The 27,105-nt window shown below is 32.5% G+C and overlaps 1 protein-coding gene across 3 annotated transcripts in view; it reads right to left on the bottom strand.

Moving 5' to 3' along the window:
• Positions 1-26,140, bottom strand: part of LOC101889838 (murinoglobulin-2) — a 31,917-nt gene extending 5,777 nt beyond the window's left edge. Inside the window, exons 1-7 of one of the 3 annotated variants that reach the window (XM_005191835.4) lie at positions 25,878-26,140; positions 8,745-9,407; positions 6,696-7,460; positions 6,370-6,634; positions 1,637-1,925; positions 1,350-1,557; positions 561-1,278 (exon numbers count right to left, since the gene is read on the bottom strand). In XM_005191835.4, coding sequence (XP_005191892.1) covers positions 561-1,278; positions 1,350-1,557; positions 1,637-1,925; positions 6,370-6,634; positions 6,696-7,460; positions 8,745-9,407; positions 25,878-25,954 — 2,985 coding nt within the window. In that variant the 5' untranslated portion in view covers positions 25,955-26,140. Of the gene's footprint in view, positions 1-560; positions 1,279-1,349; positions 1,561-1,586; positions 1,926-6,369; positions 6,635-6,695; positions 7,461-8,744; positions 9,408-25,877 lie in introns of all 3 variants that reach the window. The other 2 variants (XM_005191836.4, XM_005191834.4) reach the window with 2 other exon arrangements.
• Between the last annotated feature and the right edge of the window lie 965 nt (positions 26,141-27,105).

Below are 27,105 nucleotides of genomic sequence, written 5' to 3'. Positions count from 1 at the left end.
GGGATAAGAGGTGGAGATAAGAGAGACAGAAGTGGAGAGGTGGGAGAATATAAGAGAGAAATAAAATATGGAGAGAGGTAGAAGAGAGAAAATAATGAGAAGAGATAAGGGAGATTGGATATGGAGAGATAGGAGATGGAAAGAAGCGATGTAGGATATGGAGAGGAGAGAGCGAGATAGAGAGAGAAATGAGGAGAGAGGTGAGATTGATCCAGAGGAGAGATATAGAAGATAAAGAGGGAAGATATATCAGATGGATGGAAGAAAGAATGAATGAGGAGAGAGACAAATGATGGTAGACATGAGATAGATGGGAGAAAGGAGAGTGATATTTTCGTGGAGAGAGAGAGGAGATAGGACATGAAAGGATATAGAAGCTAGAAAGAAGAGATATTGGAGAGGGGGAGGGGAGAGAGAAGCGATAATGGAATGGGGAGAGAAATAGATTAAAGAGAGGAGGATATATAAAAGAGAGAGTGAGCGACAGAGAGAGATGAAAAAGAGAAACAGAAATTCCCTAACTCCCAGAAATCCAGAGCTGGGAATTGACAATCACTTACCTCCAAATATTTCATGACCAAATAATTCGGCAGCAAAGTGGACATGGTCTGTTCGCCACAGCCCGTGGGAAGGCGCACTAAATTATCCAAATTATTGACCACGGGTCCCAGGATATCTCCCACAACTCCCACCTCAACATGTTGGGAGTCGGGTATAATCTCTGCGGGCAATTCCAGCTCAAACGAAGCCTTCATTTCCGATTCCTTGTTGAGATTGACAAAATACGCCCGATTGCCATATTTGGTGACACCCTCCGGCACCACCTTCATTGACTTGTGCACAGCATCACCGGCCACCGGGGAGACGGCAGTGTATTTCAACATTACATTACCCAAAACTTTGGGGCGGATCATAAATGCCACACCCGCTGCACCCATGGCTGGAACGCGCACCATTTTACTGCGTTTTTGATCGCCAATCACTTCGTTATTGACTTCGGTAAATTCAAATTCATCATCGGCATTGTCCAGGGTGACCTCAACGTCGAGGGTTTTGTCCAAGTAATTAAATACCAGGGCTGGGATGTTAATGACCTCGCCACGCTTGACAGAGTAGGGTAGACGCACCGATATGAAGAAGGGTTGGAAGGTGGTGATTTTGGTTTTATCCCCTGTCACGGCCAGACCCTTTTCGCTGTTCATGGCAAAGCCACTCACCATCCAGGAGGTAATGGTGTCGGGTATTTTTTTGGACCAGGTGAATTCTTCCTTGTCGGTACTGGAAAAAATTGTTTTTTTTTTTTTGAAATTAATAAAAATTCCGCAATTCTGGTACCCCTTGCAACCTACTTTTCAATGTTATCAAAGATCCAGGTCTCGGCGAAATCCTTGCGCACCTGAATAGGTCCACTGCCACCAAAGGAATCAGCAGCCGCCCCACCAAAACCACCAGCGGCAGCACTGGCCACCATGGGTGGATGACCGGCCCGGGTGCCCGATCCTGTCTGTGGTACAAAATCTTGGGATAGATCATTACGCTCCACAGCGGCAAATGGCACTACTAAATTTAAAGAAAAACAGACATACCTTTAGTGTTGTCGACATCGCATATTTCCGATGGGCGGAATGAAACTCACTTGTCATATATTCCGGCTTGGTCCAGTTATAGAAATAATCGGCATTCGTTAGGGTAACACAGCCCACAATGGTGCCGGGGTAGTAGGAGTAGCCACCCTGATGAGGGGTACGTGTAACATATGAGCCCACAGTCCAGCCGAATTCCGTGGGCCGAATATCGTTGTTGGATCTCAGCAACAGCACACTTTGATCCACAGCCATAAGACCGACAAAGGAATTGGGAGCGGTTTTGATTTTTAAGGCAACTTCCTGGCCTGGCTTGACTTGTTCGGCGGCCGTGATGTTGATCTGGAAATAAAAAAAATTAGAGAATTGAAAAAGGAGCAAAATTTGGTTTGGCAGCAGTTTTAATAACCTCATTTGGAGACATTTGAAAATTTCTGAAAAACTTTGAAAATTTTTAAAAAAATTTGAAATTTTTTGAAAAATTTTGAAAATTCGGCTTGGCCGCAGTTTTAATACCCTACACTATTTGGAAGGAATTTGAAAATTTTTAAAAAAAAATTGAAAATCTCTGAAAAATGTTTAAAAAAATTTTGAAATTTTTTAGAAAATTTCTGAAAGTTTTTGAAAAATTTTCTAAATTTTCAAAAAATTCGGAATTTTCGGAAATGTTTGCCATAGGCTGTAGTACCAATTACGAACGTCAAATGTCAAAATTGAACCAGTTCCGGCCTATAATGTCGGCGAAATCATAAAAATACCGAAAATTGGGAGGTACGATTAAAGGAGACCCATATGAAGCCGTGGACCTACATAGATAATTTTCGGTGACAGGCTGTAATACTCATTGCGAACTCCAAATACGAAATTTGAAAGAATTCCGTTGGAAAATGTCGCCAAAATCCTTAAAATACCGAATATCGGAAGGTACCGTTGTATGGGGGCTATATGAAGCCGTGGAGCTGCATAAACAATTTTTGGTGACAGGCTGAAGTACCCATTGCGAACTTCAAATATCAAATATGAAACAATTCCGGTGGATAATGTCGACAAAATCCTCAAAATGCCGAATATTGGGAGGTACCATTGTATGGGAGCTATATGAAGACATGGACCTACATAAACAATTTTCGGTGACAGGCTGTAGTACTCATTGCGAACTCCAAATACGAAATTTGAAAGAATTCCGTTGGAAAATGTCGTCAAAATCCTCAAAATACCGAATATCGGGGGGTACCGTTATATGGGGGCTATACGAAGGCGTGGAGCTGCATAAACAATTTTTGGTGACAGGCTGTGGCACCCATTAGGAACTTCAAGTACGAAATTTGAAACAATTAAGATTAGTAATGTTGCCAAAATCCTCAAAATACTGGATATAGGGAGGTACAATTACAGGGGACCTATACGAACATGTGGACCTGCATAGACAATTTTCGGTGACAGGCTGTAGTACCCATTGCGAACTTCAAATACGAAATTTAAAAGAATTCCGGTGGATAATGTCGCTAAAATCCTCAAAATACCGAATATGGGGAGGTACCGTTGTATGGGGGCTATATGAAGACGAAGACCTACAGAGACAGTTTTCGGTGACAGGCAGTAGGACTTAATAAGAACTTCAAATACGAAATTTGAAACAATTTCGTTGAATACAGCCGCCAAAATCCTCAAAATACCGAATATCGGGGGTTACCGTTATATGGGGGCTATACGAAGACGTGGACATGCACACGTAATTTTTGGTGAGAGGCCGTAGTATCTGTTGTGAACTTTAAATACGAAATTTGAAGCTGTTCCGGCAACAATTGTCGGTAAAATAATCAAAATACCGAATATTGGGAGGTACATTGTATGGGAGCTATATGAAGCCGTGGACATGCATAAATAATTTTCGGTGACTGGTTGTAGTACCCATTACGAACTTTAAATACGAAATTTGAAAGAATTCCGGTCTATAATGTCGCCAAAATCCTCAAAATACTGAATATAGGGAGGTACCATTATAGGGGACCTATACGAAGACATGGACCTAAATAAACAATTTTCGGCGACAAGCTGTAGTACCCATTAGGAACTACAAATACGAAATTTGAAAGAATTCCGTTGGAAAATGTCGCCAAAATCCTCAAAATACCGAATATTGGGAGGTACGATCAAAGGAGATCCATACGAAGCCGTGGACCTACATAGACAATTTTTGGTGACAGGCTGTAGCACCCATAACGGACTTTAAATACGAAATTTGAAAGAATTCCGAAAGATAATGTCGCCAAAATCATCAAAATACCGAATATCGGGAGGTACCGATGTATGGGGGCTACATGAAAACTTAGACCTACATAGACAATTTTCGGTGACAGGCTGTAGTATCTATTGGGAACTTCAAATGCCAAATTTGAAACAATTCCGATAGATAATGTCGCCAAAATCCTCAAAATACCGGATATCGGGGGGTACCGTTGTATGGGGGCTATACGAAGACGTGGAGCTGCATAAACAATTTTTGGTGACAGGATGTAGTACCTATTGCGAACTTCAAATACCAAATTTAAAGCAATTCCGCTAAATAATGCTGTCAAAATCCTCAAAATACCGAATTTAGGGAGGTACCGTTGTATGGGGGCTATATGAAGACTTGGACCTACATAGACAATTTTCGGTGACAAGCTGTAGTACCCATTACGAACTCCAAATACAAAATTTGAAAGAATTCTGTTAAATAATGTCGCCAAAATCCTCGAAATGCCGAAAATAGGGAGGTACGATTAGAGGAGATCCATACGAAGCCGTAGACCTACATAGACAATTTTCGGTGACAGGCTGTAGTATCCATTGAGAACTTTAAATAACAAATTTGAAATAATTCCAAAGGATAATGTCGCCAAAATCCTCAAAATACCAAATATAGGGAGGTACACCCATAGGGGACCTATACGAAGCCGTGGACCTATATAGACAATTTTCGGTGAAAAACTGTAGTACCCATTAGGAACTTCAAATACGAAATTTGAAATAGTTCCGATAAATAATGTCGCCAAAACCCTCAAAATACCGAATATTGGGAGGTACCATTATAGGGGACCGATACGAAAACCTGGACCTACACAGACAATTTTTTGTGAGAGGTGGTAGCACCCATTAGGAACTTCAAATTCAAAATTTGAAAGGATTCCATTGGAAAATGTCGTCATAATCCTCAAAATACCGAATATCGGGAGGTACCGTTGTATGGGGGCTATATGAAGACATGGACCGATATAAACAATTTTCGGTGACAGGCTGTAGTATCCATTGAGAACTTTAAATAACAAATTTGAAAAAAATCCAAAGGATAATGTCGCCAAAATCCTCAAAATACCGAATATCGGGAGGTACCGTTATATGGGGGCTATATGAAGCCGTGGACCTATATAGACAATTTTCGGTGACAGGCTGTGGCATCCATTAGGAACTTCAAATACCAAATTTGAAACAATTCCGATAAATAATGTTGCCAAAATCCTCAAAATACCGAATATCGGAAGGTACCGTTGTATGAGGGCTATATGAAGACTTGGACCTACATAGACAATTTTCAGTGACAGGTTGTAGTACCCATTACGAACTTCAAATACGAAATTTGAAAGAATTCCGATAGATAATGTCGCCAAAATCCTCAAAATACTAGATATAGGGAGGTACAATTACAGGGGACCTATACGAAGATATGGACCTGCATAAACAATATTTGGTGACAGTCTGTAGTACCTATTGCGAACTCCAAATACGAAATTTGAAACAATTCCGCTGGATAATGTTGCCAAAATCCTCAAAATGCCGAATATTGGGAGGTACGATTAAAGGAGACCCATATGAAGCCGTGGACCTACATAGACAATTTTCGGTGACAGGCTGTAATACCCATTGCGAACTCCAAATACCACATTTGAAACAATTCTGATTAATAATGTCGCCAAAATCATCAAAATTCCGAAAATAGGGATGTACGATTAAAGGAGACCCATGCGAAGACATGGACCTGCATAAATAATTTTTGGTGAAAGTCTGTAGTACCCATTTCGAACTCCAAATACAAAATTTGGAAGAATTCCGCTAAATAATGTCGCCAAAATCCTTAAAATACCGAATATCGGGGGGTACTGTTATATGGGGGCTATATGAAGACCTGAACCTGCATTGGCCATTTTCAGTGACAGGCTGCAGTACCCATTACGAACTTCAAATACCAAATTTGAACCAGTTCCGGCCTATAATGTCGCCAAAATCCTCAAAATACCGAATATAGGAAGGTACAGTTGTATGGGGGCTATATGAAGACTTGGACCTGCAGAGACAATTTTCAGTAACAGACTATAACATCTGGTAGGAACTTCAAATACGAAATTTGAAACTATTCGGTTGAATACAGCCGCCAAAATCATCAAAATACCGAATAAAGGGAGGTACCGTTGTATGGGGGCTCTATAAAGACTTGAACCTACAGACACAATTTTCAGTAACAGACTATAACATCTGGTAGGAACTTCAAATACGAAATTTGAAACCATTCCGTTAAATAATGTCTCCAAAATCCTTAAAATACCAAATATCGGAAGGTACACCCATAGGGGACCTATACCAAAACATGGACCTATGTAGCCCATTTTCATTACCAAAAATCCTGCAGACCTAGCACACATCTGAGTAAAATTTTATCCCCCTACTACATTTCGTGCGGAAGCTACAGTGTTACGGTGGAGGGTATAAAAAGTATAACCATTATCCCCAAGGCTTTTCCAGGACTTACCTTATTTTCCAGCTCATAATCAATATAATAGGTATCTTCAGCATAATGATATTCACCCTCAGCATCGACATAGTAGACATAGACCGAGAATCTTGGCGAGCAGACCAAATCGGGTGTAAAACTGATATTGTGAACCATGGGTTTGTTGGGCAAATCAATGTGGCCCGACTTGATGATATTGCCGCGCGCCACAACATTAAAGTCCAAATAGGCCAGGGGTTTGCTGGAGTTGACGGTGAAGTGTTCCTCGTGGAATAGCTTGGGACTGGAAAGAAAAATTTATTCATTAAAAATCGAAAATCGTTTAAGGTACCCCAAGCACCCACCGATTATTGTAGTATCTATCCTCCAATTTAAACCAATCCTTGGGCAACTTCTCTTCGGGGGTATCCACCTTCTTGGGCTCACGATATTGATAGGCATTGTTGACGTCACGTTTCTCATCGCGATACAGGGCCTCAATGTTATAATAATGGCTATAGCCTTCATATTCCTTCAGATCGCTCAACTTAACCTTGAAGGTCACAAAACCGGTTTCATTCATGAAACCCTTAAAGGAGAAGGTACGATTCTCCCCCACCGGTGGCATAAGGGTGGTCGTCACCTCCTCACCGCTATCCATGTGACGTGGCTGATGCCATGAATTCTTTTCCAAAACTTCCGTGTAGACCAATTCCACTGGGGTCTTGGTATCCTTCAAATGGCTACCATCCACATAGGTCAACTGGATCATAACCTCCTTTTCCTTATCCGCCTCAAAGGAATTACATTCGTAATAATGGACACAGTGCATGGCATAGCGATAGGGATAGATTTGGGTACTGGCGGTGGTGTTGATTTTCACCCCCGTGAATTCTTCCTCCACGGTGGCCACAATAGTGGCATAGGTGGAGTATTCTTTGCTGTGCAAATAGGCCTCCAATTGCTTGACATTCATATCGATCTTGGCCTTGCCTTGGATCATGTCGGCGGTGCGAATAATGCTAGGCGGTTGTTTTTTCTCATCATCCATACTGCGTCCGAAGTCGTAGTAGGAGCCCAGGGTCAGAATTACGGTGGCCTTGCCGTTCAGGGGTTTGCCGTAGGTGTAGCTGGGAAATAAAAGAAGATAAAAATAATAAATTTAGCACTCCAGGGTGGAAAGAGAGGTAGGGAGGGGGAGAGAGTGAGGGGGGAGAGAGGGGGGGGGAGAGAGGGGAGAATTGAAAGAGGAATGGTTTCTTAGAAATATCTTCGTCATTTTCCCTTGACAAAAGGGAGAGAGAATTGTCTCTTTCCTCTCTGAGTTATACATTCCTGACGAAAAAGGGAGAAAGTTCTCCACAAAAAAAAATTTGGGAGAAAAGAGAGGAGGAGGGACAGAGAAATATATCCCGTACTCCATTTCGAAAATTCTGTAAGAAAAGAGGGAAGGAGAGAGAATTTATATTTCTCTGAAATTCTGGGGAGCCAATAGAGGATCAGAGAAATACCTCCTTAGTCTTGGGAGAAGAGTGAAAAAAAAGAGAAGAGAGAGAGAGAAAGTGAAAAATCACCCTGCCTCTTTCACTCTAAAATAGGGAGAAAGATTTATCCCTCTCTCATTCTGGGGAAACTCCATTTCGAAAATTCTGGAAAAACAGACGTAAGGAAAAAGCATTTATTTATCACCGAAATTCTGGGGGGAGAAGGGAGAAATGTGTCCCTCTCTCATTCTCGCAAAACTCCATTTCGGATATTCTGGAAGAAAAGAAGGAAAAAAAGAGAGAATTTATCTTTCTATGGAATTCTGGAGAGCCAACAGAGGGACAGAAATATATCTCCTAATTCTTGGGAAAAGAGTGGAAAAAGTAGAAGAAACTGAGAGAGAGAGAGAGAGAGAAAATTCACCGTCTCTCTTGCTCTTCGAAATTCTTGGGAGAGAAGGGAGCAATGAATCCGTCTCTCATTCTCACGAAACTCCACTTCGAAAATTCTGGAAGAAAAGAGGGAAGGAGGGAGAATTTAGTTTTCTCGGAAAATCTGTGGAGGGTGGGGGGAGGGGTTCAATAGATGATTTAAGGAATATCTGCTAATTCTTGGGATAAGAGTTGAAAAAGGAAGAAGAAAGAGGGATGGGAAATTTCACCCTCTCTCTTGCTCACTAGAATTCTTCTTGGAAGACAAAGAAGAAATCCCTCGTATTTTTAATTTTTTCTCTCTCTCTCTCCCTTTCTCTCTCTTTCTTTCTTCTCCTATTTCATTCTCCTGCCAAAAAGGAGAAATGTATCCAACTCTCTTTCTCTCAAAAATTTTAAGAAGAACAAATATTTTACTCCACCTCTCTCCTTGGTATTAAATAAGTCAAGCGAGAGAGAGAGAGAAATTTCTAACGCTCTCTTTTATTTTCCACTTACTTGGCCCTTACAACGACCTGCATATCACCATCCTTAACCGAAACCGATTCCGTTGCCTCGGCCTTGACCACATATTTGGGTAGGACATATTTCTGGACCTCAAAATACACGGCACGATCATAGTGACCCTTGCTGGACACAACCAAACGCCAATTACCCATTACAGGGAATTCGGAAATCTGAAAATGTCCCGTATGTACACCCTTCACCACTTCCAAATTCTTCAGTTCCTTAATGCGATTTCGCTTGCCATCTTCGAACCATAGCACTGTATCTGGCTCAGCTTTACCTGGTCTCAGATCTTTGTCCAAAAACAAAACGCGATAATTGATAACATCTCCAGGCTTGTACAGACCCTTGTCGGTCTGTAGGCGAACATATGTCTCGAATTTGGCAAAATCCAATTTGGTGGTATTTTTGAAATTCTCCAAACAATTCAAACCCTCAGCGGTGAGATTGTATTTACCCTCGACGAGGGTGGGTACGGCAAAGTCAACTTCTTTGATTTCCGAACCCTTGACCTCGACCGTTTTGCTTTCGTTGAATGAGGGGCCGGTGATGCCCACCTTTATTTGGCATGGCTCTGCCAGATTGTGGACCGCAACTGCAGCGGTGTATTTGTCATTCGAGTGAATGGTACCGGGTGCGATAACGGTATATTTGCTGGAAAAAAGTAAAAAAAATAAATAAATAAATAAATAATTAATTTTTTTAAATATTTTGAAACAAATATTTGTTGCCAAACACCAATATCCGTTTTGGGTTATCAATATTTGACCTCGATATTTTTTTTTTTTTTTTTTTGAAAATTTATGATTGCAATTTTTAAAAAAATAAGTTGCATAAGATTTTTGAAGCCAAAAAAAAAAATAAAATAAAATAAATAATTTTTTATTTATTTATTTTAATTTTTTTTTATTTCTTTAAAGAAATAAAAAATAATAATAAATTAAAAAATGGAAAATGAAAATCCAGCAGAATATAAAAATAAAGCTAAAAATAGGATACATGTGTATCGGCGTTGTGAAATTTTACATAAACAAATTTACCCAAATAGAGGGGGGTAAGTTCCCCCTTCTTCCACTTATTTTTTAGATTTTCGAATCAAGATTCCTCGAAATCCGTCCATTTTTGGTGTATAGTCTCTTCGGCACTATTACAGATAAAAATACCAGGATTATTTTGGTAGAAGATTTTAACCCTCAACCAAGTCAACAAAGGGGTCTTTTTGGTCATTTTTATAAAAAAATGGTTAAAAACTCCGATTAAAAGGATCTGTAGCAACTCAAAATATTCTACAAAATTATTTGCCATAACATTCTACTATAGGTCCCGGAAGATACCGAAAGTCTAAGTCTTACCTAAATGCCAGGAACTCATATCTATTAAAACACGTTTTAGGGTTAAAATCGTACATTGTGTGAATTTATGCGAATTTTTCCTACAAAACAGTTTTTTAGAAGGATAACCTCAAAGGAAAAAATATTCTCCATCAAATTTCACTATGAGTCACCATTGGAAAGAAATCTCTATATCCACTCTACATAAATAAAATAATCGTATCAATGTTGCCAAAAAACCGAAAATATTTACTAATTTTTTGATAATTTTTTTCTCGGCCTTTTTTTCGAGTTGACAGCTGAAAGTAGCTTAAAATGCTGTTTTAGGCGAAAATTGTTAAAGGAAGAAATATTCTACACAATATTTCACTATAAATCTCAGAGTAAATCACATATCTAAGGATAATAGTTTCAAAGGAAATTAAATTCGAAGTTTATAAACTAAAGGATAAAATTATTTGTTTACGTTTTTTACAGGCAATTAAACACGTTTCCAACCCAAGTCAAAATCTCCATTTATATTTCAGTTTTTAGGAAAAGTGTCAGTGGAGGAAATATTCTACAGCAAATTTCACTATGACTCACCATTGGAAAGAAATCTCTATATCCACTCTACATCAATAAAAGAATCGTATCAATGTTGCAAAAAAAAAAAAAAAAACCGAAAATATTTCCTAATTTTTTGATGAATTTTTTTCTTGACCTTTTTTCAAGTTGACAACTGAAAGTATCATAATATTTCGTTCTAGGCGGAAATTCTTAAAGAAAGATATATTCTACACATTATTTTACTATAAATCTCAGAATAAATCATGTTTCTAGGTATGATAATTTTAGAGAAAATTCCATTCGAAATTTATTAATTGAAAGAGAAAATAATATGTTTACGTTTTTTACAGCCAATTTAACATGTTTCCAACCCAAGTCAAAATCTCCATTTATACTTCAGTTTTTAGGAAAAGTGTCAATGGAAGAAATATTCTACAGCAAATTTTAATATGACTCACCATTGGAGAGAAATCTCTATATCCACTCTACATCAATAAAAGAATCGTTTCAATGTTGCAAAAAAACTGAAAATATTTACTAATTTTTTGATCAATTTTTTTCTCAACCTTTCTTCGAGTTGACAGCTGAAAGTAACATAAAAATTAATTTTAGGGGGAAATTGTTAAGAGAAGAAATATTCCTCACAAAATTTCCGTATAAATCTCAGTGAAAATCATATATCTGAGGATAATAGTTTCTAAGGAAATTCAATTCGAAGTTTACAAACCAAAGGAGAAAATTATGTGTTTACGTTTTTTACAGCCAACTTAACACGTTTCCAACCCAAGTCAAAATCTCCCTTTATACTTAACTTTTTAGGAAAAGTGTAAAAGGCAGAATTATTCTCCATAAAATTTCACTATGAGTCACCATTGGAGAGAAATTTCTACATCCATTCTACATCAATAAAAGAATCGTATCAATGTTGCATAAAAAACCGAAAATATTTACTAATTTTTTGATCAATTTTTTTCTCGGCCGTTTTCAAGTTGACGCACGAAAGCCACTTAAAATGTTGTTCTAGGCGGAAAGTGTTAAGAGTAGAAATATTCCTCACAAAATTTCACTATAAATCTCAGAGTAAACCACATATCTGAGGATAATAGTTTCTAAGGAAATTAAATTCGAAGTTTATAAACTAAATGAAAAAAATTATGTGTTTACGTTTTTTTTCAGCCAATATAACATGTTTTCAATCTAAGTCAAAATCTCCCTTTATACTTCATTTTTTAGGAAAAGTGTTAAAGGACGAAATATTCTACAGCAAATTTCACTATGACTCACCATTGGAAAGAAATCTCTATATCCACTCTACATTAATAAAAGAATCATATTAATGTTGTATAAAAAACCGAAAATATTTACTAATTTTTTGATGGATTTTTTCTCGACCTTTTTTTTTCGAGTTGACCGCTGAAAGTAACATAAAATTTCATTTTAGGCTGAAATTGTTAAAAGAAGAAATATTCTACACAAAATTTTACTATAAATCTCAGAGTAAATCATATATCTGAGGATAACAGTTTCTAAGGAAATTTATTTCGAAGTTTATAAATGGAAAGAGAAAATTATTTGTTTACGTTTTTTACAGCCAATTTAACACGTTTTCAACCCAAGTCAAAATCTCCACTTATACTTCATTTCATTTGATAAGTGTTAAAGGAAGAATTATTCTACATCAAATTTCACTATGTGTCACCAATGGAAAGAAATCTCTATATCCACTCTACATCAATAAAAGAATCGTATCAATGTTGCCAAAAAACCGAAAATATTTACTAATTTTTTGATCAATTTTTTTCTCGTCCTTTTTTTGAGTTGACGCCCGAAAGTAACTTAAAATGTTGTTTCAGGCAGAAATTGTTAAAGGAAGAAATATTCCTCACAAAATTTCACTGTAAATGTCAGAGTAAACCATATATCTGAGGATAATAGTTTCCAAGGAAATTCAATTCGAGAAAAAAGATTAAATTATGTGTTTACTTTTTTTTACAGCCAATTTAACACGTTTCCTACCCAAGTCAAAATCTCCATTCATTCTTAATTTTTTGTAAAATGTGTTAAAGGAAGAAATATTCTACATCAAATTTCATTATAGGTCACCATTGGTCAGAAATCGCTATTTCTACTCTATATCAAGAAATGATTCGTGTCAATGTTGCCAAAAAAACCGAAGAGATTTCCTAATTTTTTGATCAATTTTTTCTCGACCTTTTTTCGAGTTAACGCCTGAAAGTAACATAAAATTTCATTTTAGGGGGAAATTGATAAAGGAAGTAATATTCTACACAAAATTTTACTATAAATCCCAGAGTAAACTATATATCTGAGGATAATAGTTTCTAAGGAAATTAAATTCGATGTTTATAAACTAAAGGAGAAAATTATGTGTTTACGTTTTTTACAGTCAATTTATATAGTTTCCAATTTAAGTCAAAATCTCCCTTTATACTTCATTTTTTAGGAAAAGTGTCAATGGAGGAAATATTCTACAGCAAATTTCAATATGACTCACCATTGGAAAGAAATTTCTTTAACCACTCTACATCAATAAAAGAATCGTATCAATGTTGCATAAAAAACCGAAAATATTTACTAATTTAATTTTTACTTTTTCCTCGACCTTTCTTGGAGTTAACGCCTGAAAGTAACATAAAATTTCGTTTTAGGCGGATATTGTTAAAGGAAGAAATATTCCTCACAAAATTTCACTACAAATCTCAGAGTAAACCATATATCTGAGGATAATAGTTTCTAAGGAAATTCAATTCGAAATTTCAAAATTAAAAGAAAAAATTATATGTTTACGTTTTTTACAGCCAATTAAACACGTTTCAAATCTAAGTCAAAATCTCCCTTCACACTTCATTTTTTGGGAAAAGTGTTAAAGGAATAATTATTCTACATCAAATATTACTATCAGTCACCATTGGAAAGAAATTCCTATATCCATTCAGTATCAAGAATATATTAGTGACAATGATGCCAAAAATAAAAAAATAAAAAAATATTTCCTATTTTTTTGTCCATTTTTTCTCGACCTTTTTTGAATTAAAGCTTGAAAGTGACATAAAATTTAGTTTTTTGAAGAAGGTATCAAGAGAGAAAATATTCTACACACGATTTCACAATAAATTTTAGAATAAATCATTTTTCTACGAATGATAGTTTTAAAGAAAATTACATTCGAAATTTATTAATTTAAAGGAGAAAATTATGTGTTTACGTTTTTTACAGACAATTTTATCTCGTTTCCAATCTAAGTAAAAATCTCCATTTATACTTCAGTTTTCAGGAAAAGTGTCATTGGAGGAAATATTCTAGATCAAATTTCATTATGACTCACCATTGGAAAGAAATCGCTATATCCATTCTACATCAATAAAAGAATCGTATCAATGTTGTATAAAAAACTGAAAATATTTACTAATTTTTTTAACAATTTTTTTCTCAACCTTTTTTCGAGTCGACCACTGAAAGTAACATAAAATTTTATTTTAGGCTGAAATTGTCAAAGGAAGAAATATTCTACACAAAATTTCACTATGAATCTCGGAGTAAACCATATATCTTAGGATAATAGTTTTAGAGAAAATTTCATTCGAAATTTATTAATTGAAAGAGAAAATTATGTGTTTACGTTTTTTACAGCCAATTTATCTCGTTTCCAATCTAAGTCAAAATCTCCCTTTATACTTCATTTTTTAGGAAAAGTGTTAATGGAGAAAATATTCTATATCGAATTTCATTGTGAGTCACCATTGCAAAGAAAACTCTATTTGCATTCTACATCAATAAAAGAATCGTATCAATGTTGCAAAAAAAAAAACCGAAATTATTTACACATTTTTTGATGAATTTTTTTCTCGACCTTTTTTCGAATTGACAGCTGAAAGTAGATTAAAATGTTGTTTTAATTGTTTAATGTTAATTTCAACAGCTGTCGGACGATTGGCTTAGAAATGACAGCAGTCTGAGCTTTGTTGCAGTTTTGTAATCTCACCCTGTATATATAGGAGCTATATCTTAATCTGAACCGATCTCGATAAAATTTAACAGAGGTTTTTTCGAGCAGTATCTAATGTTTTGTACCAAATATCAGTCTTCTGGAGTGCATATTACGCATGTGAAGGACTTAAAATCCCAAATCAAAATATTCTTAAAAAATTCCCGTTTATTGAAAGCCCTTGAAAAAATATTTTTAAAAAATTCACGTTTATTGAAAGCCGTTGAAAAAATATTTTTACAAAATCCACGTTTATTGATAGCCGTTGAAAAAATATTTTTACAAAACTCACGTTTTTTGAAAGCCTTTGAATTTTTTTTTAAATTCACGTTTATAGATTGTCCTTTAAAAAAATATTTTTAAAAAATCCACGTTTATAGATTGTCCTTTAAAAAAATATTTTTAAAAAATCCACGTTTATAGATTGTCCTTTATAAAAATATTTTTAAAAAATCCACGTTTATAGATTGTCCTTTAAAAAAATATTTTTAAAAAATCCACGTTTATAGATTGTCCTTTAAAAAAATATTTTTAAAAAATCCACGTTTATAGATTGTCCTTTATAAAAATATTTTTAAAAAATCCACGTTTATAGATTGTCCTTTAAAAAAATATTTTTAAAAAATCCACGTTTATAGATTGTCCTTTAAAAAAATATTTTTAAAAAATCCACGTTTATAGATTGTCCTTTAAAAAAATATTTTTAAAAAATCCACGTTTATTGAAAGCCCTTGAAAAAATATTTTAAAAAAATCCACGTTTATAGATTGCCCTTTAAAAAAATATTTTTAAAAAATCCACGTTTATAGATTGTCCTTTAAAAAAATATTTTTAAAAAATCCACGTTTATAGATTGTCCTTTAAAAAAATATTTTTAAAAAATCCACGTTTATTGAAAGCCCTTGAAAAAATATTTTAAAAAAATCCACGTTTATTGATAGCCCTTGAAACAATATTTTTAAAAAATCAACGTTTATTGATGACCCTTGAAAAAATATTTTTAAAAAATCCGCGTTTTGTGTAGGGCTCTTGAAAAAATATTTAAAAAAAATCCACGTTTATTGTTAAGCCTTGAAAAAATATTTTTAAAAAATCCACGTTTATTGAAAGCCCTTGAAAAAATATTTTTAAAACTCCACGTTTCTTGATGACCCTTGAAAAAATATTTTTAAAAAATCCACGTTTGTGTAGGGCTCTTGAAAAAATATTTTTAAAAAATCCACGTTTGTGTAGGGCTCTTGAAAAAATATTTAAAAAAAAAATCCACGTTTGTGTAGGGCTCTTGAAAAAATATTTAAAAAAAATCCACGTTTATTGTTAGGCCTTGAAAAAATATTTTTAAAAAATCCATGTTTATTGATGGTGCTTGAAAAAATATTCTAAAAAATGTATGTTTATTGATGGTGTTCGAAAAAAATATTTTTAAAAAATTACGTTTATAAATGACACTATTTGTTTGAAACTCCAATTTCGATATTTAAAATCCCCATTTTATTTGAACGATTTAAAAAACTATTCAGTTGTATATATTTATGTATGTATATGGGCTAATAAGCACACTCTCTCATACACACCTAACCCATCATCATGCGTGGGATGCCGGCCAATGTTAAAATCATAATAAATTGGTTTAACAATAAAATATGCAAACAAAAAAAAAATTTAGATAAAAAACAAAACAAACGTAATAATACAACATTAAAAAACAAACCTCCAAATCCATATATAAATAACATTAACTTAAAACAAAAAAAAAAAAAAAAAAAAAAAAAAAATTAACACAAAACTTTGGTAAATTTATCATCATAAATCAACAAAGCAATAAAACAACAGCAACAACAACATCGATTTAAAAAATAAAAAACAAAACAAGTTTTTGTTTAAAAAAAAACACAACAACGCCAAAGGCCTCACGCATTGATGGACACCCGCTGTCACATTAATGAGCGGCATGCCAGGCCAACTGAAGGGTCGGGGGGACTGGCTATTTGATTGCTTGGCCTGACTGCTAACAGCTGTAAAACCGCTAAACCGGCATCAAAACGGCTAAGAACAGCAAAAAAGTGTTCGGCAATCAGCCAGTGATTTAGTCACCAAATGACAATTTCCAACAACAACAAATAAATTTTAAATAATAAACACAAAGCTTGTGCGATTCGATAATTAATTTTTGTGGTTTTAAAACTAAAAATTTTGGTTAGAACTTTTTTCGGGAGGTTTTTGGAGGACCTCAGCTGTGGTCAACCTTGAACTTGTCGAAAAAATGCCAACAAAGAAATTTCACCAAAACAATTTTATGAAAATTGAAAATAATTGGAACGGAACCCACAAAAACATGGAGGCTATCTCGACACAGCTGAGGTAAAGCGGGAGTCTCCAATAAACGAGTTGAAGCGGGAGTCTCTCCATAGACAAGCTCAGTCTCTCCATAGACGAGCTGAAGCGGAAGTCTCCATAGACTAGCTGAAGCGGAAGAATCCATAGGCGAGCTGGAGTAGGATTCTCCATAGACGAGCTGAAGCGTAAGTTTCCATAGACGAGCTGAAGCAAGAGTCTCTCCACAGACGAACTGAAGGGAGTTTCCATAAACGAGCTGAAGCGGGAGTCTCCCATAGAAGAGCTGAAGCAGGAGCCTCCCATAGACAGCTGTAGCGGGAGTCTCCCATAGACAAGTTGAAGCGGGAGTCTCCCATAGACGAGCTGAAGCCTAAGTCTCCATAGACGAGCTGAAGCGGAAGACTCCATAGACGAGCTGAAGCGTAAGTCTCCACAGACGAGTTGTAGCGGGAGTCTCCCATAGAAGATCTCAAGAGGGTCTCCATAGCCAAGCTGAGGGGAGATGAACCTCAAATGAACCTGAAGGGGTTCTCCCCAAAAAAGGTGAGGGGAGTCTCCACGGAACCGAAAAAACATGGAGGCTATCCCGGTATTGGCGAGGTGAAGCGGGAGTCTCCCATAGGCCAATTGAAGCGTAAGTCTCCATAGAGCAGGACTCTCCATAGCCGAGCTGAAGCAGGAGTCTCCCATAGACGAGCTGAAGCGAAAGTCTCGATAGACGAGCTGAAGCGGAAGACTCCATAGGCGAGCTGAAAAGGAAGAGTCTCCCATAGAAGAGCTGAAGGGGGAGTCTCTCATAGACTAGCTGAAGCGGGAGTCTCCCATAGACGAGCTGTAGCGGAAGTCTCCCATAGACGAGCTGATGCGGAGTCTCCCATAGACGAGCTGAAGCGGGAGTCTCTCATAGACTAGCTGAAGCGGGAGTCTCCCATAGACGAGCTGTAGCGGAAGTCTCCCATAGACGAGCTGAAGCGGAAGTCTCCATAGACGAGCTGAAGCGAGAAGTCTCCAATAGACGAGCTGAAGCGGGGAGTCTCCTATAGACGAGTTGAGGGGAGGAGCCTACCATAGACGAGCTGAAGCGAGGAGTCTCCCATAGACGAGCTGAAACGGAAGTCTCCATAGACCAGCTGAAGCGTAAGTCTCCACAGATGAGTTGAAGCGGGAGTCTCCCATAGACGAGCTGAAGCGAGGAGTCTCCCATGGACGAGCTGAAGCTAGAAGTCTCCCATGGACGAGCTGAAGCGAGGAGTCTCCCATAGACGTGCTGAGGGTAGGAGCCTCCCATAGACGAGCTGAGGGTAGAAGCCTCCCATAGACGAGCTGAAGCGGAAGTCTCCCATAGACAAGCTGTAGCGGGAGTCTCCCATAGACGAGCTGTAGCGGGAGTCTCCCATAGATGAGCTGTAGCGGGAGTCTCCACAGACGAACTCAAGGAAGTCTCCACAGACGAACTAAAGGGGGTCTCCAATAAACGAGCTAAAAGGGAGTTTCCCATAGACGAACTGAAGGCAGGAGTCTCCATAGCCAAGCTGAGGGGAGATGTACCTCAAATGAACCTGAAGGGAGTCTCCACAAAAAAGCTGAGGGAGTCTCCACAGACAAACTCAAGGATATCTCCATTGGCGAATTGAATTGAATTTTTAAAGAACACAAAAAGAAGTTAAGGTAGAGAGTCTCCACAGACAAGCTTAAGGGAATCTCCACCGACGAGTTGAAGGGAGTCTGAAGATCTAAAATTCAAATCTTTTAAAAAACGCAAAAAAAAATATTAATTATTTCATTTTTTTTTTTTTCAAATTTCCTAGACATGAAATATTTGAATATAAACTTATCAATTTGAGATTTCAGAAAATTGCAATTTGTCAAAAAAAAAAAAAAAAATAAATAAATAAAAATTAAAAAAAATTCAAACTGAAATTGTCATTACTTCCACCTGACATTAGCCTCAACCTTCATGTGCCGAGGTAATTTCCTGTTTTTTTTTTAGATCGACAATTTTGAAAGTGTTAAAATATATCAATTAAATATGAAAGTTGATCATTCAATTTGATCACAGTGGGCATCGATGAGTCCGAGCACCAAATATTTGACAGGGGAAACCCAACAAAAAAGTATTTTTTAAGTCCATCTACTGGATAAACTGACTTAAAAATCTACGTCATAGCTCTGCTGCCGACTCTATATTATTTCAAAATTTCTCAGAACCACAAAAAAAAAAAAAAAAACAATAATTCCAATTATCTTTCCAGTTTAATTAGCCACGAGTCTCCGAAAACAATTATCGAGAGACAAGAACAACTCAATTAATTTTGAATTCATGATGGTCGTGTGTTTTGGCGTTATACAATTTTTTTTTTTTTTTTTTTTTTTTTTTTGAATAATTGTTAATATTTCGCAACGGTAATGTTTTATAATTTATTTTATTGCCAATTTTTACGAGCTGCTACGGCGTAAATATTTAAAACAATTTATTATTACAAACCGGATTTCTGATGTTTGTTTGTTTATCTTAAAATATGAAGTAAATATTAGAATTTAACATCTATTGGTGGGAGTGTCAAATTTGTCGAAGTAATTAGTCAATCCCGGTTTTTTTTAAGTTTTGTATGAAAATAAGAGAATTCACTTAGATATTAATTATATGCCTTTTAAATAATTTCTTAGAAAATGAATGGTAGTCGAAACCTTTGAAAGCAATATTGAAGAATCAGTACGAAAAAAAAATCGTAATTAATAAAAAAAAAAATAAATAAATAAATAAATAATAATAATAAATAAATAAATAAAAAAAAAAATAAATAAATAAAAAATTTAAGTGCCAGGGTTTGAACCTACGACCTTCTGATTTCCAGTTGAATATGCTACACCTACACCACATTTAAAAGTTCTAAGTGTTGTTTAAATGCTTACATCTGCATCAGGGTTTAGTGAGAATAGGGCGTTAGTTTCTTACTCTCACAGTAATCATGTCGGTGAGAGTGTTGAGAGTTGTATTAAAAAAAACCTCACCTTTTAAATATACCTTTGATGTAAATTTAAAAATCTCCATTGGGTTCTCAAAAAAATTCAAAATTCACTCATATAGGCCTTGAAAAAAAAATTCTTTAAAAAATCCACGCCTCATATAAGCCTTGAAAAAGGTATTCTTTAAAAAATCCACGCCTCATATAGGCCTTGAAAAAAATATTCTTTAAAAAATCCACGCCTCATATAACCCTTAAAGAAATATTCCTCATGAAAGTCACGCCTGATATAGGCCTTGAAAAAATATCCACGCCTCATAAAGGCCTTGAAAAAATATTCTTTAAAAAATATCCACGCCTCATAAAGGCCTTGAAAAAATATTCTTTAAAAAATCCACGCCTGATATAGGCCTTGAAAAAATATTCTTTAAAAAATCCACGCCTGATATAGGCCTTGAAAAAATATTCTTTAAAAAATCCACGCCTGATATAGGCCTTGAAAAAATATTCTTTAAAAAATCCACGCCTGATATAGGCCTTGAAAAATATTCTTTAAAAAATCCACGCCTGATATAGGCCTTGAAAAATATTCTTTAAAAAATCCACGCCTGATATAGGCCTTGAAAAAATATTCTTTAAAAAATCCACGCCTGATATAGGCCTTGAAAAAATATTCTTTAAAAAATCCACGCCTGATATAGGCCTTGAAAAAATATTCTTTAAAAATCCACGCCTGATATAGGCCTTGAAAAATATTCTTTAAAAAATCCACGCCTGATATAGGCCTTGAAAAAATATTCTTTAAAAAATCCACGCCTGATATAGGCCTTGAAAAAATATTCTTTAAAAAATCCACGCCTGATATAGGCCTTGAAAAAATATTCTTTAAAAAATCCACGCCTGATATAGGCCTTGAAAAAATATTCTTTAAAAAATCCACGCCTGATATAGGCCTTGAAAAAATATTCTTTAAAAAATCCACGCCTGATATAGGCCTTGAAAAAATATTCTTTAAAAAATCCACGCCTGATATAGGCCTTGAAAAAATATTCTTTAAAAAATCCACGCCTGATATAGGCCTTGAAAAAATATTCTTTAAAAAATCCACGCCTGATATAGGCCTTGAAAAAATATTCTTTAAAAAATCCACGCCTGATATAGGCCTTGAAAAATATTCTTTAAAAAATCCACGCCTGATATAGGCCTTGAAAAAATATTCTTTAAAAAATCCACGCCTGATATAGGCCTTGAAAAAATATTCTTTAAAAAATCCACGCCTGATATAGGCCTTGAAAAAAATATTCTTTAAAAAATCCACGCCTCATATAGGCCTTGAAAAAATATTCTTTAAAAAATCCATGCCTCATATAGGCCTTGAAAAAATATTCTTTAAAAAATCCACGCCTCATATAGGCCTTGAAAAAAATATTCTTTAAAAAATCCACGCCTCATATAGGCCTTGAAAAAAATATTCTTTAAAAAATCCACGCCTGTGATAGACTTTAAAAAAATTATTCTTTAAAAAATCCACGCCTGTGATAGATTTTAAAAAAATATTCATTAAAAAAATATTTTTTAAAAATATACCTACATTTTAAATTCCAACGAATCTCGTTTTAAACACTCGAAAAAGGTATGTAGCTATAGAAAAACAATTTTTTTTCAAAACCAACCAATTATACCAAAAATCGACCAAAATTTTTTTGATTAGAAAAATCAAAATTTTTAAATAAAAAATCAAAAATAGAATTTTTTCCCTTACGAAAAGTTATTTCCAATGATATTCGAAATCGGCCACAAATTTCACCCAAAAATTAAGACATTTTCTAAAGCAAAAATATTTTAAAATTTCAAAAAAGGTACGAAGGTACAAAATAACAATTTTTTCAAAGTCGAATTATACCAAAAATCGACCAAAAAAAAATAATTTTTCCATTAAACATTTTTTTTATTAAAGAATTATTTTTTTACAAAAATCGTTTTTTTTTAATTCAATATTCTTTGAATTAAAAAAATCATTTTTTTTTATTAAAAAAAGCCAATTTTTTTATTAAAAAATCAATTTTCTTTAATGAAGAAAAATCAATTTTTTTATTAAAAAAATATTTTTTTATTAAAAAAAAATATTTTTTTATTAAAGAAATATTATTTTTGGGCCTAGTTGTTCGTTACGTGTATCCCAAAATAAGTTTTTTTTTTTATTGAAAAATTCAATTTTCTTATAAAAAAATATTTGTTTATTAAAAAATCAATTTTTTTTATAAAAAAATCAATTTCATATCATCAATTTCATATCATTTCAAAATCATTTTTTAAATAAAAAATATTATTTTGGGATCTAGTTAGTCGTTACGTGTATCGCAAAAAATTTTTTTTTTTATTTAAAAATCAATTTTTTATTTAAAAATCAATTTTTTATTAAAAAAACAATTTTTTAATAAAAAAATTATTTTTTTATTAAAAAAATCAGTTTTTTTTTTATTAAAAAATCACTTTTTTTAATAAAAAATCAAAAAAAGTTTTTTTTATTAAAAAAATCAATTTTTTTATTACATTTTTTTTTAAAAATCAATTTTTTTTTTATTAAAAAAATTATTTTTTTATTAACAAAATATTATTTTGGGATCTAGTTGATCGTTACTTGTATCCCAAAAATTTTTTTTAATCAACTTTTTTATTAAAAAAATTAATTTTTGTTATATAATTTTTTTATTTAAAAACAATCAATTTTTTTTATAAAAAATATTTTTTTTTATAAAAAAATCAGTTCTTTTTTTATTAAAAAATCACTTTTTTTAATAAAAAATCAAAGAAAGTTTTTTTTTATTAAAAAAATCAATTTTTTATTACATTTTTTTTTAAATCAATTTTTTTAAAAATCAATTTTTTTTTATTAAAAAAATTATTTTTTTATTAACAAAATATTATTTTGGGATCTAGTTGATCGTTACTTGTTACTTTTTTATTAAAAAATTAATTTTTGTTATAATTTTTTTTTTATTTAAAAACAATCAATTTTTTTATAAAAAATTTTTTTTTATAAAAAAATCACTTTTTTATTTAAAAAAAAAAATTGTATTTATTAAAAAAAATCAACTTTTTATTTAAAAAAATATTATTTTGGGATCTAGTTGGTCGTTACGTGTATCCCGTTACGTGTTTTATTAAAAAATCAATTTTTTCATTTAAAAAATCAAATTTTATATAAAACAAATTATTTTTTATTAAAAAATCAAAAATTTTAATTAAAACAAATCAATTTTGTTTTTATTAAAAAAAACATTTTTTTTCATTAAAGATATATTAATTCGGGATCTAGTTGGTCGTTACGTGTATTCCAAAAAAGTTTCAAGGATAACCTTTTTTCAAAGTAAATTTCGTTGAAAAAAAAAAATATTTTTAAACAATTTATTAATTTTTAATTAAATATCCCCTCCCATTCATTAAAATAAATTATTAAAAAAAAAATAATTTTTTCATTAAAAATATTATTTTTAGATCTAGAAAAATCTATTTTTTTTACAAAAAAAAATCAATTTTATTTATTAAAAGATATTATTTTGGGATCTAGTTGGTCGTTACGTGTGTCCAAAAAAATGTTTCAAGGATCACTTATATTTTTTTTAAATCAATTTTATTATTGAAAAAAATAATTTTTTTTATTAAAAAAATTAATTTCTTTTATTAAAAAATCAAAGTTTTTTATTAAAAAAAATAATTTTTTATTAAAAATCAATTTTTTTATTTAAAAAAGGTTTTCTTTCAATTTTTTTTATTAAAAAAAAACAATTATTTATTAAAAACTCAATTTTTTTATTAACAGATATTATTTTGGGATCTAGTTGGTCGTTACGTGTATCCCAAAAATGTTATAAGGAACACCTATAAAAACTTTTTAAAAAAATCAATTTTCAAACAAATCATTTTTTTTATTAAAAAATCAATTTTTTACTAAAAAAAATCAATTCTTTATTTATTAAATTAAATTATTTATTAAAAATCAATTTTTTTATTAAAAATACATATTTCTTTTATTAAAAAAATCTATATTTTTTTAAAAAAATCAATTTTGTTTTTATTAAAAAAAATCAAATTTTTTTTTATTAAAAAATCAATTTTTTTTATTAAAAAATCAATTTTTTTTATTAAAAAATAATTTTTTTAATTAAAAAAACATTATTTTGGGATCTAGTTGGTCGTTACGTGTATAAATACTATTTTTTAAGAAGGACCTCTTGGACCTGGCAACCTCCCTTCAATGTGAATTTCGTTGAAAAATAATATTTTTAAACAATTTCTTTATTTTTTTTATTTAAATATCCTCCTCCTTTCATTAAAAAAATTATATTTAAAAAATTATTTTTTTCATTTAAAAAATTATTATTTTGGTATCTAGTTGGTCGTTGCTTGCATCCCCAAACAAAGTTTCAAGGATCACCAATAAAAACTTTTTTTTTTTTGATTTTTTTTGAGGATCTCTTAGATCTCAGAGTGAATTTCTTTGAAAAAAAAAAAAAAATATTTTTAAACAATTTCTTAATTTTTACCAAAAGAAATAATATTCCTCTAAATAACTGCTCCATTTTCATATTTTTTATACGCGAAAATTAAGACCTTTTCTAAAGTTAAAACCCATTGAAACATGTTTTAAAAACTCAAAAAAGGTACGAAGGTATAGAATAACAATTTTTTTATTAAAAAATTATTTTTTTAATAAAAAATAATTTTTTTTTTATTAAAACAAATTATTAAAAAAATATTATTTTGGGATCTGGTTGGTCGTTACGTGTATCCCAAAAAAAGTTTCAAAGATCACCAATAAAAACTTTTTTTTTAGATATTTTTAACCTCTCTTCAAAGTAAATTTCGTCGAAAAAAATATTTTTAAAAAATTATTTAATTCTTTTATTTAAAGGGGAAGTTTCATTAAAAAATTATATTTAAAAAATTATTTTTTTCATTTAAAAAATTATTTTTTTTCATTTAAAAAATTATTATTTTTGGATCTAGAAAAACCATTTTTTGTATAAAAAAATCAATTTTTTTTATAAAAATTAATTTTATTTATTAAAAAAAAATATTATTTTGCGATCTAGTTGGTCGTTACATGAATCCCAAAAAAAGTTTCAAGGATCACCTATAAAAAGTTTTTTTTTTAAATTTTTTTTAAGGACCTCTTGGACCTGGCAACCTCCCTTCAAAGTGAATTGCTTTGAAAAAAAAAATATTTTTAAATAATTTCTTATTTTCTTTAATTAAATATCCCCTTTCCTTTATCAAAAAAAAAAAAAAAAAAGAATATTCCTCCAAATAACTCTCCCATCTCCATTTTTTACGTGCCTAACTAATTTCTTTTTTATATTATTTTTAATTTTAATCTCATTTCCTCTGAAACAATTTCAACAGCCAAAGTGAAAAAAGCCATTCTTAAAATAATATTAATTTTCAGTTTTAATTTTCTTCATATTAATATTTTATTATTATTTATGGCAAACTGTCTCTGAGGTTTAAAATACGTTTTGTGTTTTTTTTTTCTCGTCGTTCTTTGTTTTTCTGGGAAAAATTGGCTCGTGTATTTTCCAATGAAATTAAATATTCACACAAAGTAAATGAACGACTGACTAAACACTGTAACCATATTTGCTTTCAGACAGGCGACTGAGGGGGATTTTTTTGCTTTTGTGTTTGTTTTTGTTGTTGATGTTGTATTATAAAATTGGCACCGTTGCACATTCTACCAACAATCGAGTGTTGGGGGAAATCCCAAATGGCCTACCAAAACAAGTCAGAAGAAAACAAAACTTTTTGTTGTTGTTGTTTTTTGTTTTTCGCACTTGAAAGTCATGTTACAAACATTGGCAAGACACACACACGCACACACACCTAAATACAGTCACTTGGTTTGAAACCTCATTAAGTAATAACCAGCACTTACCCTTCTGCCCGACAGCATGCAAATATTTGCATAAAGACCAGCAAGAGACACAACGTAGACCTACGTTGACAAGTCATGTCGTTGGAGTTTTTTTTTTTTCAAAATTTACTTCACCGTTTTTGTTTCTGATTATCGCACCTCGAGATTCGTAATTTCTGTCACAAAACCCGTAATTAAAAAATTAATTTTTTTTTATTAAAAATAAATCTCCCTGGGGGAGAACTCAAGTTGATCTTGCCGCTTTGACAGCCACACGAAGACTGGCTAGAATTTTTGTGTGCAGGGCTATAATGTAGTCGTTGGCAGATGAGCCGGACTGAGTTGAGCCAGTCAGTGAGCGAGCGAGCGAGCGTCAACAGATTGTGTTGCGAGACCGGCATTATCTACTCCGGGTTATCTGTTTTGAGCTGGGCTCTGTTCAGATTGTAATGATGAGAGACTGTGCTTTTTGGGTGAGAGAGATTAAGCCGGTTCTATCTCAAACATAATAGGGTTGCCGCTTTAAAGGTAATAATAATTTAATTTTAAAAAATGAAAAAATTAAAAAAATAAAAATCCAAAATTAATAACTCAAGAATAATAATTTCCAGCAAAAATAAGGGGTCTCCTTGAACTTAAAAACCATTGAAACCCATCTTTTCAAAACCGACCATTTATACCAAAAATCGACCAATTTTTTATTAAAAAAAAACATTTTTTTTAGTTAAAAAACATAAATAAAAACTTTTCCGACAAAATGGTACAGAATAACCAAAACCGACCAATTATACCAAAAATCGACCAAAATTTTTTTAATAAAAAAATTAAATTTTGTAATTAAAAAACCATAAATAGAAACTTTTCCGACAAAAAGGTACAGAATAACCATTTTTTTCAAAACCGATCAATTATACCAAAAATCGACCAAATTTTTTATATTAAAAAAATATTAAATGAACAACATAAATAATAACATATCCGACAAAAAATAATATATTTACAAAATTGGTAATGAGGTTAATTTAATTATTTCCAAAACCGACCAATTATACCAAAATTCTACCAAACATTTTTTTATTAAAAAAAATAAAGTTTGCAATTTAAAAACACAAATAAAAATATTTCCGAAAAAAAGGTACAGAATAAGACTTTTTTCAAAACCGACCAATTTTACCAAAAATCGACCAATTTTTTTTTTATTAAAAAAATATTAAAGGAACAAATTTTTTAATTAAAAAACATAAATAAA

The sequence above is a fragment of the Musca domestica genome, unplaced genomic scaffold (assembly GCF_030504385.1).
Source record: "Musca domestica strain aabys unplaced genomic scaffold, Musca_domestica.polishedcontigs.V.1.1 1284, whole genome shotgun sequence".
Lineage (NCBI taxonomy): Eukaryota > Metazoa > Arthropoda > Insecta > Diptera > Muscidae > Musca > Musca domestica.
This window is presented reverse-complemented; position numbering and strand designations above follow the sequence as displayed.